General features: G+C 39.6%; 1 protein-coding gene across 1 annotated transcript; it reads right to left on the bottom strand.

The window, feature by feature from the left end:
• Positions 1–2,009: 2,009 nt before the first annotated feature.
• Positions 2,010–12,040, bottom strand: lonrf1l (LON peptidase N-terminal domain and ring finger 1, like). The gene is made up of 12 exons (XM_007236965.4): positions 11,315–12,040; positions 8,926–9,041; positions 7,634–7,756; positions 6,121–6,288; positions 5,782–6,022; positions 5,555–5,660; positions 5,236–5,350; positions 4,693–4,814; positions 3,950–4,108; positions 3,635–3,797; positions 2,663–2,815; positions 2,010–2,173 (listed from the first exon to the last, which is right to left on the bottom strand). The coding sequence occupies exons 1-12, from the start codon at positions 11,946–11,948 to the stop codon at positions 2,015–2,017; spliced, it is 2,259 nt and encodes a 752-aa protein (XP_007237027.3). The 5' UTR covers positions 11,949–12,040; the 3' UTR covers positions 2,010–2,014.
• Positions 12,041–15,273: the final 3,233 nt, after the last annotated feature.

The raw sequence follows: 15,273 nt of genomic DNA, 5'->3' as shown, positions 1-15,273 counted from the left end.
GTTGATAAAGTGCTTAAAACTTAAAATGGAAAGTGTTGAGTTTGCTTTGTATAGAATCAGCAGGAGATGAAAAGTTTAATTCTGGCAGCGCCCGGTGGACAGATCCAGTAGCGCAGGGTGTGAGTCAGTGAGTGGGGCATTTAATTAATTTTCAATTCAGTTTTATTTTTTTAATTTAAAATTGACAACATAAATATTCAAGCAAAGAGCACAGTTGTGTAAAAAACAAAAAACAATAACAATAATCGCCCCAAAGACAAACTGACTTCATACAGCTGAGTCATTCTTTCACAAACTCCACACACACACACACGCGCACACACACACAAACACATACACACAGGAATTTGGCCGCAAGGCGACGGAAGAAATTAAAACACTGAATTATTATTCAGGAATAATAAAAAACAAATGCAAAAACCTCCAAGCTAGTGCATTATGCCACATAAGCAGAATGCAGAGATTTTAATAAGGCAAAGTTAGTGCGTCGCACGCCGAGCCAGCGCACAGCGAGATCACAGAGTACTGCTCCCAACATTCTGCCAAAATATATATTTATTATGTTTATAATACATATTCTGTCTGAAAAGTGATTTCGGTCATAAAGTCCTGGATACAAATTGGATCTTGTGGCTTACAAAAGTTACAGGAGAAATCTAGTCATTTTTGTAAAAGTCCTTTCAGAGTGGGGTTGGTGCAGTTAGAACTGTTCACAGTGGAGGAAAATGGAATGAATTTATACACCAATGGTTGTGAATACACTGCCTGGTGCCTGGCACACTGTTTTACGGCAATTCTGAGAAAATCCAAGGTCTGGTCTGTTTGCGGTGTAAAAACACATTTTTGGACGGTTCAGAATTTACAGGAACAGTTTAGTGAATAAGTCACTAAACTCACTAAAGTGCAGCGTAAAAACAAAACTAACTGAACTAAATGTACAGAAAACAATGTTACAAACAATCAATCTTGGTTCAGACTTTTAGGTGTAAAATCAACTGGTGTTTTTTTTTTCATTTTCTCTAAATGTGAAGTCAACCACCGCTTCTTTTAAAACTTTAATTGCCAAGTAGCATAACAGCGCACTCGGATGAAAGTGCAGCGACTCAGTTCCGATACATCAGCTCACAGACGCCTTGTGCTGTGAACATCACCCTTTAGTGATGTGGGGAGAGCGAGGCCAATTTTGCTCCCTCTAACTGCCAACAGCTGATGTGTTTTAAAATCGCATACCATTAAAATGGCTATATTTGTTTCATGTGACTGATGCCTGCTCAAATTCACCCCCACTGTACAGAACGAATCAATTGGTATAATCAGTAAAATTATCTACAGTGCAGCACAATTTCACACCAAACCTCCACTGTGAACATGTCCATCCCAACCTAACTCTGAGATCCCCTTTTAAACAGTTAACACTAGCATTGTTGTAGTTCAGAGCTATAGTTCCACACTCAGACCAGGAGGAACACACAGCGCCTACTTGTGGAAGTTCTGAGAAGTGCAGAACTGATGGAGGTGATGGAGAGCAGGATTGTGCGTGTTTTTTTCTTTTTACACAGATTGAGTATGAGTGCGCTGAAACACACGCACACACACACACACAATCAGTGTGTTCCCTCTCAGTCTGCTGCAGCTTCTTCACATTAAATAAGGAAAATACAATAAACACACTCCCTCAGAGTCACTTCAGCATTTAGGATTGTGATTCAGACACACACATATATACACACACACACACACACACACACACACACACTCTCTCTCTGCAGGTCACAGAGCTTTAGAAAGTGAGAGAGTCAGTGAGACAAAAGCAATGTTAATGAAAAGTTCATTGATGCATATCAGTCTGTGTGTGGAGGGGGGCTGGTAGTCTCTTGGGTGCTTTGCTGGTGCTTCTTCCACTTCATTAGCTCATCTCTCAGGTCAAGCCCACAGTATGGGCGAGGCTGCTGGCCCACACCGTGGTCAGATATGTAGGTGTGTATATGTGTGTGTGTGTGTGTGTGTGAGGGCTCTACTCTGTGTGTGTGTTCTGCAGGTAAGTGAGGATGTGCTGGATCTTGACGAGTCTCTCTTTCAGGGTGGTCATGGAGAGCAGTGACAGCTGGTACCGAGGGTCCACCGGCAGCACAGCCAGCAGCCACCAGCAACACGCCGGACCATTAGGGGTCGCCTGGAGAAGAATAAATAACCTATAGTTACCTTATGATTTTTTCATGCATTTTAACTTGTTTTAAAATGACAAAAATGACTAGAGCAGTAGAATAGAACAATTCGATACTGATACGATACTTTGAATTCTTAATTGTGGTTTTATTATATTCTCACACATTTAATTGTATTTATTTAACAGCTGAACTGAGTAATCTCATTCTCATACTGTCACCAGAAAGAGAGAAAGATACAGAAAGAGAGATATAGTGAAGTGCAATGAAGTGCGGGTGAATCTTTCAAAGTAGAGCAAGACTTTAGAGCACTTCAACATGTTTACCTCGCCGTGTGCATTCTCCACGTTTGGCACGTTTATGTGCGTTTCATGCAAAGTATTGAAAATAGTGTTGTTGTTTTTTTTTTAATACTTAGTAATGCAGAGACATTTAGATCAGTGCCTTTTTGGTATTGATGCCCAGCCCTAATAATGATCATAATGTGTGTGTATTACCTGTATGTCCGCCTCCCTCTCAGGCATGGGGCCGAAGTGCTGAAGGATCTGGTTCCTGAAGCGGTTCTCCAGCGTGTGGAACCAAACCTTGGCCTGATTGTAGACCTGATCATACAGATCCTGCAGACGGCCCAGTTCATCCTCATCTGCCACCTGAACACACACACATACACACACACACACACAGATTTATTATTAATCCTAAAATTGATCGTACAAGCTATAAACCTAACCACACTCACACTAACTATACTGAAAATTTTCTTGCACTATAAAGAGCACTATCAATAAGTCTATTTTCTGGTCTATTTTCATACATAAGGCACACCGGATTATAAGGCGCACTTTAAGAGACACTATAAGGAACTTCTAATTCAGCAGGTCTTGCCGCTGGGTGGTGGTGGGGGTAAAGTTAAATTAAAAAGCTAAACTAAGTAAACAAAACTGTAATTAAAAAAGATTATTTTTTAAAGTGTAAAGCGCTTTCATTTATTTACAGTAAGCTTAGATTCTCAAATTTCTCCAGCACTAAGGCTGGAGCATTAGCATTAGCGGCTAACCTCTAGCAGAGGTTAAGAGCAGGCTACAGGCCGAAAATACTCACTTCTGTACGAGGAAATACCGTTTAGCGGCTAATGCTAATGCTACTCCAGCACCGGTGCTGGAGAACTAAACTGGAACTCCTGTATAATTCTGTACTTCAACGGAGTGGCTTTAAAATTCAAAATTGTTAAAATTCATACATAAGGTGCACTGGATTAAAAGGCGCACTGATGATTTTTGGGAAAATTAAAGGATTTTATGTGTGCCTTATAGTGCGAAAAATATCCCTGATTATACTACCCAAAATATCAGACCTATACCTAACCCTGCCCTGACTGATGGCCTGTACTGGTGATAATGGGAGAACTGGTGAATATTAGACTGGACTATCTCTTCAATAAGGCAGTGTGATGGTTATGGTTTTCTTACCCGCTGGTCCTGTAGGTACTCGATGTTGGCGATGCAGTACCCGTCCCTCATGTTGCGGCTCAGAACCCGGAACCTCTTCCCTCCAACAGTGTCCACTACAGACCGGCCATCCGGCAGGAAGTGGACGCTCCGGATATAGAGCATACAGCCATAATCTGCAAAGCTGAGGAGTAATAAACACTTTTATAATACTTACACACACCTGTACACAATCACATATACATATTCTACTATAGCCTGAGCAGGTGGGGCTAAACTGCAGGATGTCCTAAATTTAAGTATTGTACACACACACACACACACATACACACTCACCCTTTCTGGGCATCGTTAATGCACATGCCAAACTGGCGTGTGCCCGTTTCCATGCAGCGGCGGATCATGAGGCGGTACCGCGGCTCAAACACATGCAGCGGGCAAGGCACAGTGGGATAGGCCATAGTGCACACGAAGATCGGGACATTGTTCTGCAGACTGGAACAGAAACACAACATAATCATTAAAAAAGGCATAAAGGCATTCTTTTATTTGTTTATCTGTGGGCTTTTATATACCAAAAACACAAAACATCAATGTGAATGGGTGTGGCTAAACCATAGATGGAAATTGTCCGACTTTTAGCCAAAAGATGAAAGATTTCTGGGGATTTAAGAATCTTCAACCACTAGATGGAATTAGTAAATTCACACATTGGTAGAATGTGTAAAAATGCTCGGATACAAGTTTGCCTGGAAAGGTTATTGTGGCACCTGGCAACATCCTTGATCAGTATCGACAATCAAACCAACTAAACTGAAAAAATGATCTATGATTGATATCTCTAGGCTAAAATGTTTTCAACTATGAAGGTGGATTTTGTGACATTAATGTATTTTAAAGACTTTTTTGTGAGTGTATCTGATAGTTATTGAGTAAAGTCTAGTCTTAGTACAGTACTCAGTTCTGCTGGAAAATGAAGGATGTTTAACTAAAGAAAAAAATATCTAATAAGGATCTTTCTCTCTGTGACATTGGGAGTGAGAAGGGGTGTGTGTGTGTGTGTGTGTGTGTTTGCTTACTCTGACAGCTCTTTAGTTTCCTCAATGTGGACTTTTTGTCTCCCAGCATGTTCATCAGACAGGTACTGCTTTATAATGTCATCCAAAACCTGCGTAATAGAATATTTCCTAGTGGCGAGGTACTGCAGAGAGAGAGAGAGAGAGAGAGAGAGAATTAATTAAACTTTCTTATTAACTAAACCTAAAATCACATTGCACCTTCGGGCAGGTTTACAGAAAAATTACCTTCTACAAATATTATTAAAGGAATAATTTTGTAACAATCCAATTTCCAATAACCCCTGCCTGAAATACATATTTTTTATGTTTGACTTACACATCCTTATATTTCACATTGTGTGGAAATGTGGAGCTTGATGTATAAAACAGCAGTATAAAACATGTTATAGTCCTCTTACTAATACTTACTATTATTATATTATTATTATGAAATCACAATATATATTTTTTTTTCTTTAAAAAATAGAAGCTTATATCACAGCCATCCTAAGGTCTGAAATATTATTAATTTTAATGTAGGAGTGTGTAGTGGTGGATTCTCACCATTTTGAGGCTCTCTTTGCAGAGTGGGCACTGGGGGCTGTGGTCCAGACAGCGCTCCAGACAGTTCTTACAGAACGTGTGTCCGCAGGGGGTAGTCACTGGTTCATAGAACAGTCTAGAACCAAGACAACACAAGTAATTAGAAAGAGAACTGTTAATGTCCAATTATGATTTATTCTATGTCTGTGAATCATAGCCTGTGGTCTTTATAATAATATTGCAATTACACTAATAAAGAGCTTCCTTCATTAAAACTGTATGAATTAATGTGTAAATAAATACAGTGTGTGTGTGTGTGTATGTGTGTGTGTGTTCATACCTCATACATAGCGGGCATTCAAAGTCGTTGGGATCCAGCAGGTCTCTTGGGAGGGTGAGACCGGGTCCAGTTTCCTCACTGACCGCTGGGGCTGTGGAGGCAGCAGCTACAGAACAGAAAGCGAGGGAGAAGAAACTGTTAATCTGGTGCAGCTTTCGCCTTATAATTCTATAACAGAATTAGTGTCCAGCGTTATGCACAATCATTTTCATCAGTGTGAGACTAACCTCCTTGTTTTTTGTGTTTGCTGCTGTGCATGTTGACCACGCCTGGCCCCGCCTCCGAGCCGGACAGTTTCCTCTTCAGCAACGCCCCTTTCTCCTGATCCCCAAGCTGTGGGGCAGAGCACACTCTCTTTAGCCCCTCCTCCCTGGCCCCGCCTGGTAGGTGAGCCCGCAGAGAGTGAGCTCTACTCAAACCCGACCGTTCCAAACTCTCGGAGCGGCCAAGCTTCTCATCCGAGGAGACCTGCGGAACCGACGGGAAACAGGAAAAGTTCTGTTAGCTCTGAGGAGTCCTGGCTACAGCCAGTAGAGATAAAATCTGCTCTTTAACTGTGTGATTACCTCACTGGGTCCTGACGGGCAGTCTACAGAAGCAGAGCGAGTGGTAGTGTCCAGGTGAGTGTCCAGCAGCGTAGATTTACTGCGCAGGTGAGCTGAGGGCTTGTGGGTCGTTTCCCTCAGGCTGGCCTGCATGCTCTCACAGGCCGGGGACAGCAGGTCATGCAAAATCTGCCGTAAGAGGAGAGGATTAGTTTAGGGAAAACAGCTACAGCTTTAAACAGGAAATGACCTACATTTATTACATAAATATCTCATTCACATATTAATATAAGAGCGTATTGTGTCAATTAGCTGTGTGCTAATTAATATCTGCCTACAGAGGGCAGCAAAGAACACTTTTCCAGGCCCACTCTTGCGTTAGTTTCAGGGATAGAATTATATTTTCATTATAAAGCGATAAAGCAAAACATTATGAACATCTCATTGTTTCACCCAGCATCCATCCTTTTCTTCAGCTCCATTGATCATATAGGACACTTTGTAGTTCTTTAATTACAGGCTGTAGTCCTGTATCTGTTTCTCTGCAAAACATATGGTTAATATCCTCCTTTCACCCAATACTCAGGACCCCATAAGAGAGAAAACCACCAAAGAGCATGTTGGTGGTATGAGGTGTTAGTGTGTGTTGTGCTGGTACAAGTGGATCAGATACAGCAGTGCTGCTTGAGTTTTTAAACTCATCAGTGCTCACACTGGACACTGCTCACAGGGTCTGCCTATAGGATTTTGTTGGCGGACCGTATGCTACGTCTGATCCACTCATGTCTAATCCAAAATATTATTGCATTGCAGTTACAAATTAATGATTGGTTAACACTGAAATTTCAAGTCAACAAATTGTCAAATATGTCAACTAATCATGGCAGCCTCAGCGTGTGGATCTCTGTTGGATCTCAGTGTTACATCACTAATCAACAGCATGTATGTGTAAACAGCCCAGTCTATTTAAGGCATATGTGTGTTCCACATTTAACTAGATCAAAGCAGGATGAAAAGAGCGCTTTCAGCCCATATAACACACACACATACTCAGTCAAAAGGCTTACACACAAGAACTAACCAGTATAATATGATTATCCACTGCAGCACTGAGCGTTTCTATACAGAACACCACTTTACAAAGAGTTTTGTAGGACTAAATCTAAATCTAAAAAGGTAACGATCACACACTACTTTACTATTTTAATCAGTATTAATTTTACATTTTCAAACAAAACAGACCCAAAGCAAAAAATTGGGTCAACCAGGCCAATAACAGTCCTCCATCCTGGACAAGAAGAGAGCCCCAGCCAGGCAAAGAACACAGCTCCAACTATCCCCATATAACTGAGTCTATTAGAGGTTAGTAAACACCTCCACACAACATGCATTAGCATCAGGCTAATTGGTGGAGTATAAGCTTCTATTACTTGTTCATTTCAGCTATTTTTTGGGCGGTGATTGTTATTTTAAACAGTGCTGCACTCAGTTATTTTTTAAAACTGTAAAAAAATGCCATATATATAATAATCACCTTTTCCACTTCCTGTTTGGCCTGCAGGAAGTTCTCATCCACAGCCAGGCATTGCAGGAAAAGCTGTAGTGATTCATCCACCTGACCCATTTCCTGCAGAACCTTCCCCTTATAGAAATAACCCTGAGAGAAAGAGAGAGAGAAAGAGAGAGACCGGGAGAGAGAACAAGCATGGTTAAGAATTATTCTAGCATAGTTTAAATTAACTGATATCTTATATATCAATGTATCAATACTGTCAACGCAAAAACTCTTTAAACAGTATTTAAACTTAACTCTCTCTGATGAAGATTGACAGGTTTCCAACATGGTGGGCGTGTCCTTATTGTTTTACTGAGTGTCTATTTGTCAGTTACACACTAAACATAGAGTGAATAAACCAATAAGAAATAAGAGGAAGATGAGGGACACATGACACCACCAGTCAGACATGGCAGAGGCGTGCCAACTTTCTTACGCTTTTCGTTCACATTAGCTTCAAGCTAAAACTGGGGGAAATGGGCACTAGATAGCAGCTCAAAAGATGATCTGCAAACATCTGAAGCCTATAGCACATATTTAGGATGCTTTCACACCTACCTTGTTTGGTCTAATTTAAAATAGCATGTGTGAAAAGGGACATAAAGAGGGGGTCTCATTCCGGATCAGCTGAATCATGGACTAATTTGTTTGCAGTTTGAAAACACTTTTGTGGGTGGTTTGAACTTTTTGTTAATTATAGGAAGGTGAGGCAGTCTATTGTCACCCAACAAACAATAGAAGAAGAAAAAGAAGTGGTGCTGTGTTGAAATTTGACTCCCCTTGGGGTGCAGGTGCATCATGCAGTAGTATGGGTACAACAGAATAAACTAGTGATTCTGTATCTACTGTAACTCTAGATTTACATTTATATATAATAGAAATAAAAGGAATACGAGGGGAATCTGTTACGAGCAACACACAAACCTTGGTGCAGACTCAAATTTGAACTTTCAGGTTTAAAAACGCCCTTAATCATATTTTTAATTCTGTATGTAAGAGTTTGGACATCAAATCCTTCAGTAAATACTTAAATCAGTTAACTTACAATTGACCTCTTGTCAGTACTGTAGTCAGTTATATTAGCTAAACACCTAGCATACAATAGAGAGGACAAATCACAGTCCAGCCTGTTATCATTCACCATCAGTCACTCACTCAGGAAACCAAAAGCAGCCACAGTTCCTTCCTAGTGTTGCCCAGCATTCTGTACCTCAGTTAATTACCTAATTATCAAAAATCAATCAGTCAATCAAACAACCAATCATGCTCACCTCTAGTGAGGGTGAAGCGCTTAAACACACCTCCCAGTCATCCAGCGCCAGCTGATAGAGCTGCAGACTCTGATACACCTCTGCTCGACATACTCGCAGTCTAACATTGCCAGGGTCTGGAAAAGAGACAGAAGAGAGAGAATTTATAATAATATTAACAATAATGACAACTTAATATACTAATAATATTACTTAATGTAATGTAAATACATGGACAAACAGATAGATACATAGACTGTTCCTTGTATTACCACACACTACCTCACTCTCTTACTGTACCTCACTCTGCCTCCAGCCTCATGATGCTACAAGAGCCCACTCTGCAGTGTAAAGAGCTACCTCTGTTGTTGCACGCAGGCAATGCAGTTTACCTTGCTGTTATTTAACATTTTTTGATGTGTTTGGTCTGTGTGTGTGTGCTGCAGTCTAAGGGTGTCCTTGTCAGCCCTCATGTTCAGAAACAGAGTTGAGGAATTTAAGCGTCAGCCTTCAGATTAAAAAAAAAAACATACATTTATTCAAAAGCGCCCAAAACAGAGGGCAGACTAGGACACCTTGATAATGCAGCTTGCTCACCCACCCACACACACTCACAGAAGCTGGCAGTGGCAGTGACACACCACTCACTCCATGAGTCATGATTCTGATCATTTACAGCAACATTATACCATTGCTGAAAACATGCAGAGAGGAATACATATAATTAATTGCATAATAAAATAATTATGTGATTACATGACTCTAATGCAAGGAAACCTTGGCCAGTAGGTTTGACCTGAAGTGCCCCGTGGCCTGTTTCTCGGTGTACACGCAGTGTGGTGACCCTGAAGATGACCGATAACTGACCTATAAAGTGTTACAATGTGCTTTCTCTCTACATGTGGTCAGTGAGTGGAAGCTAGGGTGCGCCAAATATTTGGCAACCAAAGGTTTTGATCCAAAAATGTCCAAAAAAAGCACTTTTTGAGTTCAAAATATGTGAAAAAAAAACAATTAATACTAAACTCTGACTAATTTACGGTACTAGTCAAAAGTTTGGACACACCTTCTATGCTTCTTCAATGCTTTTCCTATATCTTTCATTTATTTTTTTATACTGTATATTATAATTAAAGACATAAATATAATTAAGGAAACATATGGAATTACGCAGTAAATGGTAAAAAAAAAAAGTGTTTGTCCACAATCCCCTAACCTAAACCTGATCAACTGGGATGGATGAGCTGGAGCTTCACAGCGTGAAGGAAAAGCAGCAGCTATTGTTCAGCACCTCCAGGAACTCCTTCAAGACACTGAGAAAACTATTTCAGGTGACTCTCCCTCATGAAGACACTGAGATTAAAATACCAAATGTGTGCAGATCTGTCCTCAAAACTAAATATGCTGTTTAAAAAAAAAAAAGTATAAATCATCTTCTGGTTTGTTTAACACTTTTAGTTCACAGTATAGTTCTGCATATATTCCTGTATGGCTTTACTTAATTCAATATTAAATGTACAGTGTAAAAATAAATCATAAAAAGAAAGAAAACTAATTGAATGTGAAAAGGTGTATCCAAACGTTTGACTGGTACTGTATATTGTGTCATATTGTTGTATTGTGCTGCATCTGCTGGGATGTTAAAAATGTTGACAGTTCCATAAATACTTTACACTGTAGCTAGAAATTGTTCTAGGTGATTCTTTTAAAAAATCCAGACAAATGTATGTAAAGGTGAAAGAATTGGCAACATTAATGAAACATTTCAGTCATTTTGTTCAGTTTCAGCCTGAGAAAATTAATTTCAGTTTATCCTTAGTGGAAGCACAAGGTGTTTCTAATAAAGTGGTTAGTGAGTTTAAGCACAAGGTTGTGAGCAGGTGTTTCTAATAAAGTTGTCAAAATGCTAGTGAGTGTATATATTCTATTTATGTAATGGCATTTGGATATACATTATAATTATATAAAGCATACCTACATACAAGTAAGCATGTAAACTATTATGAGTAAAATATTAGTATCAGCATTATTCATACGTCGTATTATTGTTATTACTACCATTAATAAAGGCCTCACTTTCTCTTCACCTCATGTCACATTACAAAACTCAACACTTAACCTTACACAACCTTCATCTCTCCACGCATGCGCGCGTAAAAACGCGTTTCGTAAGGCTGGTGGGCGGAGTCACGTGAATCCAGGAACGACGTGGGCGGGGCCGGTTCTCTGAAATGTTGGTCAGTAGAACTCGGGCGATGTGAATAAATTATGTAATCGTTTAGCCTGGAAAAGCCCAAACTGTGTGGGGGTTCTCCACTTTTGTCAGTAATAAAGGACAACAGTGCTGTTTTATATCATAATTTGTTTAGGGCGAAGGATAAAGACGAAATAAGTTAAAAACACAGCTCACCGCTTTTTAAAAGCTCACTGGCCAGCGCTGCAGCCTCCTCCCAGTGTTTACTCCTCATCAGCCCCTCAGCCTCTCCAACCCGCCGGGCTTTCCTCACCTCCTCCGGGAAACACTTCTCCAGCAGTCCGCTCAGAACCACGTTGGGTTTGTGTTCTGAAGGGCTCCGGTCCATGTTCTCGCTACACACCTGGCACCGGGGCACCAGTATCCGCTGTAAACAGCCTCTGCAGTAGGAATGTCCACATGCCGCGGTCACAGGTTCCCACATGAACCTGCCACACCCGGGACAGTCAAACATACAGCCCGAGTCCCCCACCTGTCCCCGGTTCCCCTGGGTCAGCAGAGTCGCTACAGTCTCCCCGGCGTTCCCCTGCTTGTAGTTCCGCAGGATACAGTCCACCAGCGCGCCCAGCTGCTCCGGCCGGATGGGGTCGTGCCTCAGTGCCGCGCAGAACATGTCTATCGCCTCTTTCAGGCGGTTCTGGGACGCCAGTGAGTCCGCTTTCCGCAGTATCACGCTTTGCGGGTCCACGCTGGAGTCCTCGCCCCACTCCGCCTCTCCCTGCGCCGCTATGTAGAAGCCTGCTGCCCGGGCCTCCGTCGCCTGCGCCCCGCTGCGTTTCTCCACCGACATGCTGGAGCGGTCAGCCCGCGTATTAGTGTTATAACTCTAGTATTATCACCGTAATAACTTCAGCACAGAGATATAATAACTGTTAATAGTATCACAGCCATCCTTGCCCAGCGCGAGAACAAGCGCTGAAAGCGAGTTACATAAAAAACACGGTCACGTGAGGGCAGATTCCTGCGCTCCTATTGGTCAGAACTCGACGATTACAAAACGTGCGCTCGGTGAGTTTTGTAACTCTGGAAATGAGGCGTCACACAATAGACAGACGGCACGGTGTACCGGGACACTGAAGTACAACCAGACCCTGACAAATCCCACAACATCACAGAGTTATACAGATAACAGAGTTACCGACCTGTCACAAAGTGTAACTTTTCACTTAACTCAGCCAAAAGGTTAAATAAAGCACAATAATCTAATAGGCGAGCTATTACAAATCATCAACTTGAAAACATGTCACATATTCAATAATGTTGTAATGCGTCGTTGTATAATTAGCACACATTACATTTGACATTTTATTAGTGTTATACTACAGTTACATTATGTAGTAAGTAACATAATAGAGGAAAATGATGACTGATGCACCTAACATCTGAGGTTACTCATAGGGCCCATTCCCTTCCCCTATACTCTAATCTCATCTCTTAAGTAGCTTTTTGATCCAATCAGCAACACTTAACCACACATGAAGATCTGACACCTAACACCTGAATTGCTGTGGCTGTGGCTGTTTCAGCAATATTTGAGACAACCACAAAATACCTTGGTTAGCCTTCCCATCACAAATACTCATTCATTAATTATATTACATTATATTACATTGGGCAGACGCTTTCGTCCAAAGCGATGTACAATAATGATGTACATTAAGTAGTAAAAGACATAGAAGATCAAGTTAAAAAAAAAACATTTAAGACTGGGCCTAAAAGAGGCCAAAGGGAAATAATGGGATATAAGAGAGTAAGTGCTCTTTGAAGAGCTCTGTCTTCAGGAGTTTCTGAAAGATAGAGAGTGATGTTCCTGATCTGGTAGTGGAAGGTAGTTTGTTTACATTAATAGTGTTTATTACATTTACGTATGCAAGTGCACAGTTTTGTTGCATTTCTTGATGTTCTTACAATAATTGTGTTATAATTAAAATGAGTTTCTTTGATTTTACCAAATTGTAAACCTCTGGAATATTATCAAGAGAAAGAATAACCACAAGCCATCAAACCAAGCTAAACTGCTTGAATTTTTGCACCAGGAGTGGCATAAAGTCATCCAAAAGCAGTGTGTAAGACTGGTGAAGGAGAACATGCCAAGATGCATGAAAACTGTGATTAAAAACCAGGGTTATTTCACCAAATATTGAGTTCTGAACTCTTAAAACTTTATGAATATGAACTTGTTCACTTTGCATTATTTGAGGTCTGAAAGCTCTGCATCTTTTTTGTTATTTCAGCCATTTCTTATTTTCTGCAAATAATGCTCCAAATGACAACATTTTATTTGGAGAGAAATGTGAGAAATGTTGTCAGTAGTTTATAGAATAAAACAACAATGTTTATTTACTCAAACACACCTATAAATAGCAAAATCAGAGAAACTGATGCAGAAACTGAAGTGGTCTGTAAATTGCTTCCAGAGCTGTATATAAAAATTTTTATAAGTGTCAACAAACTGTCAGAGGAATACATATAATTCAACATGAAATTTAGATAATAAAAGTAAACAATTTTATTCAGAAATTTAAATGAATACAGTTAAACTAAAAAAAAAAACATAAATTAACATAATGTTCATTGAAACCTTTTTTCTTAACTTTAAGTTTATAAAATTAAACCTTCTTATTTTTTTTTATTTTAAGTTAAAAGAAAATGAATATTTTTTCTTCTTTTATTCCTGTCAAAACATTAGCACAACAAGCGTTAGCTTAGCAGCACCAGGCTAAGCGTCCCATAGCAACACAGACACGTGAGTGTTAGTCGGCGAAAACGCAAAAAAAAAAAAAAAACAGCTATGTGAGGAACATGTCGGCGATTTTGGCTGATATTTATTTTATTTCATCAGCGGGAACTTTAATCCGTAATAAACGGTGATTTTTAAGGCAGTGAAACAAACGAAAAAAGGTCCGGGTTTGTTTTAGGGCAGTGTGTCTGCGCATGCGCATTCAACTCCCAGCTCCTGAGTTATGAGAGCACTGGAATGAGAGTCATGTAACATTTAGGTCAAATTGCAAAACACAGATCAGTCCAGATTATTTGTTTGTAATAAATATAGACTCTGCGGCTTCTTCTCTCTGGATTTCTTACTCTTTGCTTTTATTCAGGGTTTATAATGTTAGTGTATAATGTGAGGGTGCAGAAAGTCCCAGATTGACCCCTAATGACCTCCCTCACCAACAGTCCCAGTTATGTCATTTTATTGTAACCGGCTCTTACAAAACAGTCATATAACATACTTGCCTTTATTTCTTTTTACATAACATAACTGACTCATGCACTCTCCCTTTTAACATGTATTTATTATTTACTGTTTTTACTGCTGTTTTTTTACACTGTTTGAAACTGAAGGGGAATTAAATACTACTCTAAAGTTAAGTAACATGTTTGGACAGAGCAGCATTGCTTAGAAACGTCGAGGTGCCTTGTAAAGGAACCACCAAGCTTTCAAGCCTTTACAAGCTTTAACAATGTTAACAGTGTGGGTCTGTCTATTACACAAACAGCATAAGTGGAATGACAGTTTATTTTAGTTCATTCAACTTTTTGTTTAATAAGTCTCTATTCCAGAAAGAGAGAGAGAGATGTGTAAGTGAATAACAAACATTTCAGAAACTGTTACTTGTCTGACATTAATTAAGTATAGTTCAGAAATACATGAATTTGATTTTCCAGGTCTGTTCAAAATATAATTATAATGTTAATTGCTAAAAAATAACAATACCATATGCTACCTGATTTTGGTTTGGCATTTTAGTTTTGACATGTACAAAGAGTGTTAATAAATTTTTAATTCAGGTTTTAATTGTGACCTCAAGATGTCTGATATTTTATGCATCTGAAATAAAAATGTGTGGAATTTGACAATTATTTCATTCATTGATTTGAATTGCACAATTTGAAATTATTTTACAGCAAAAAGTGATACGCAACTAATGTAGATGTAGAGTTTTAACCACTTGACAGCACCAATAATATTTTATACTTTAAAATAACAAACAATGAGATGAAATTAGACTTGAAATTAGAGAATGATTTAGGCCTAACTTAATTTAAATCAGGTGTGAATGCCATATAGCCATAACATAGAGATATTTCTAATCAGAGCTGTGGGTCTGTAC

Source organism: Astyanax mexicanus, chromosome 12, assembly GCF_023375975.1.
Source record: "Astyanax mexicanus isolate ESR-SI-001 chromosome 12, AstMex3_surface, whole genome shotgun sequence".
NCBI classification, from domain to species: domain Eukaryota; kingdom Metazoa; phylum Chordata; class Actinopteri; order Characiformes; family Acestrorhamphidae; genus Astyanax; species Astyanax mexicanus.
This window is presented reverse-complemented; position numbering and strand designations above follow the sequence as displayed.

Bases quoted from the DNA above. Each gene is read 5' to 3' on its own strand.
- lonrf1l (XM_007236965.4), bottom strand. From the start codon at position 11,948: ATGTCGGTGGAGAAACGCAGCGGGGCGCAGGCGACGGAGGCCCGGGCA. The intron at 9,042-11,314 runs GTGAGCTGTGTT...TCTCTTTTCCAG, and splicing joins CAGTGAGCTTTTAAAAAGCG to ACCCTGGCAATGTTAGACTG. The intron at 3,798-3,949 runs GTGAGTGTGTAT...ATTACTCCTCAG, and splicing joins ATTAACGATGCCCAGAAAGG to CTTTGCAGATTATGGCTGTA.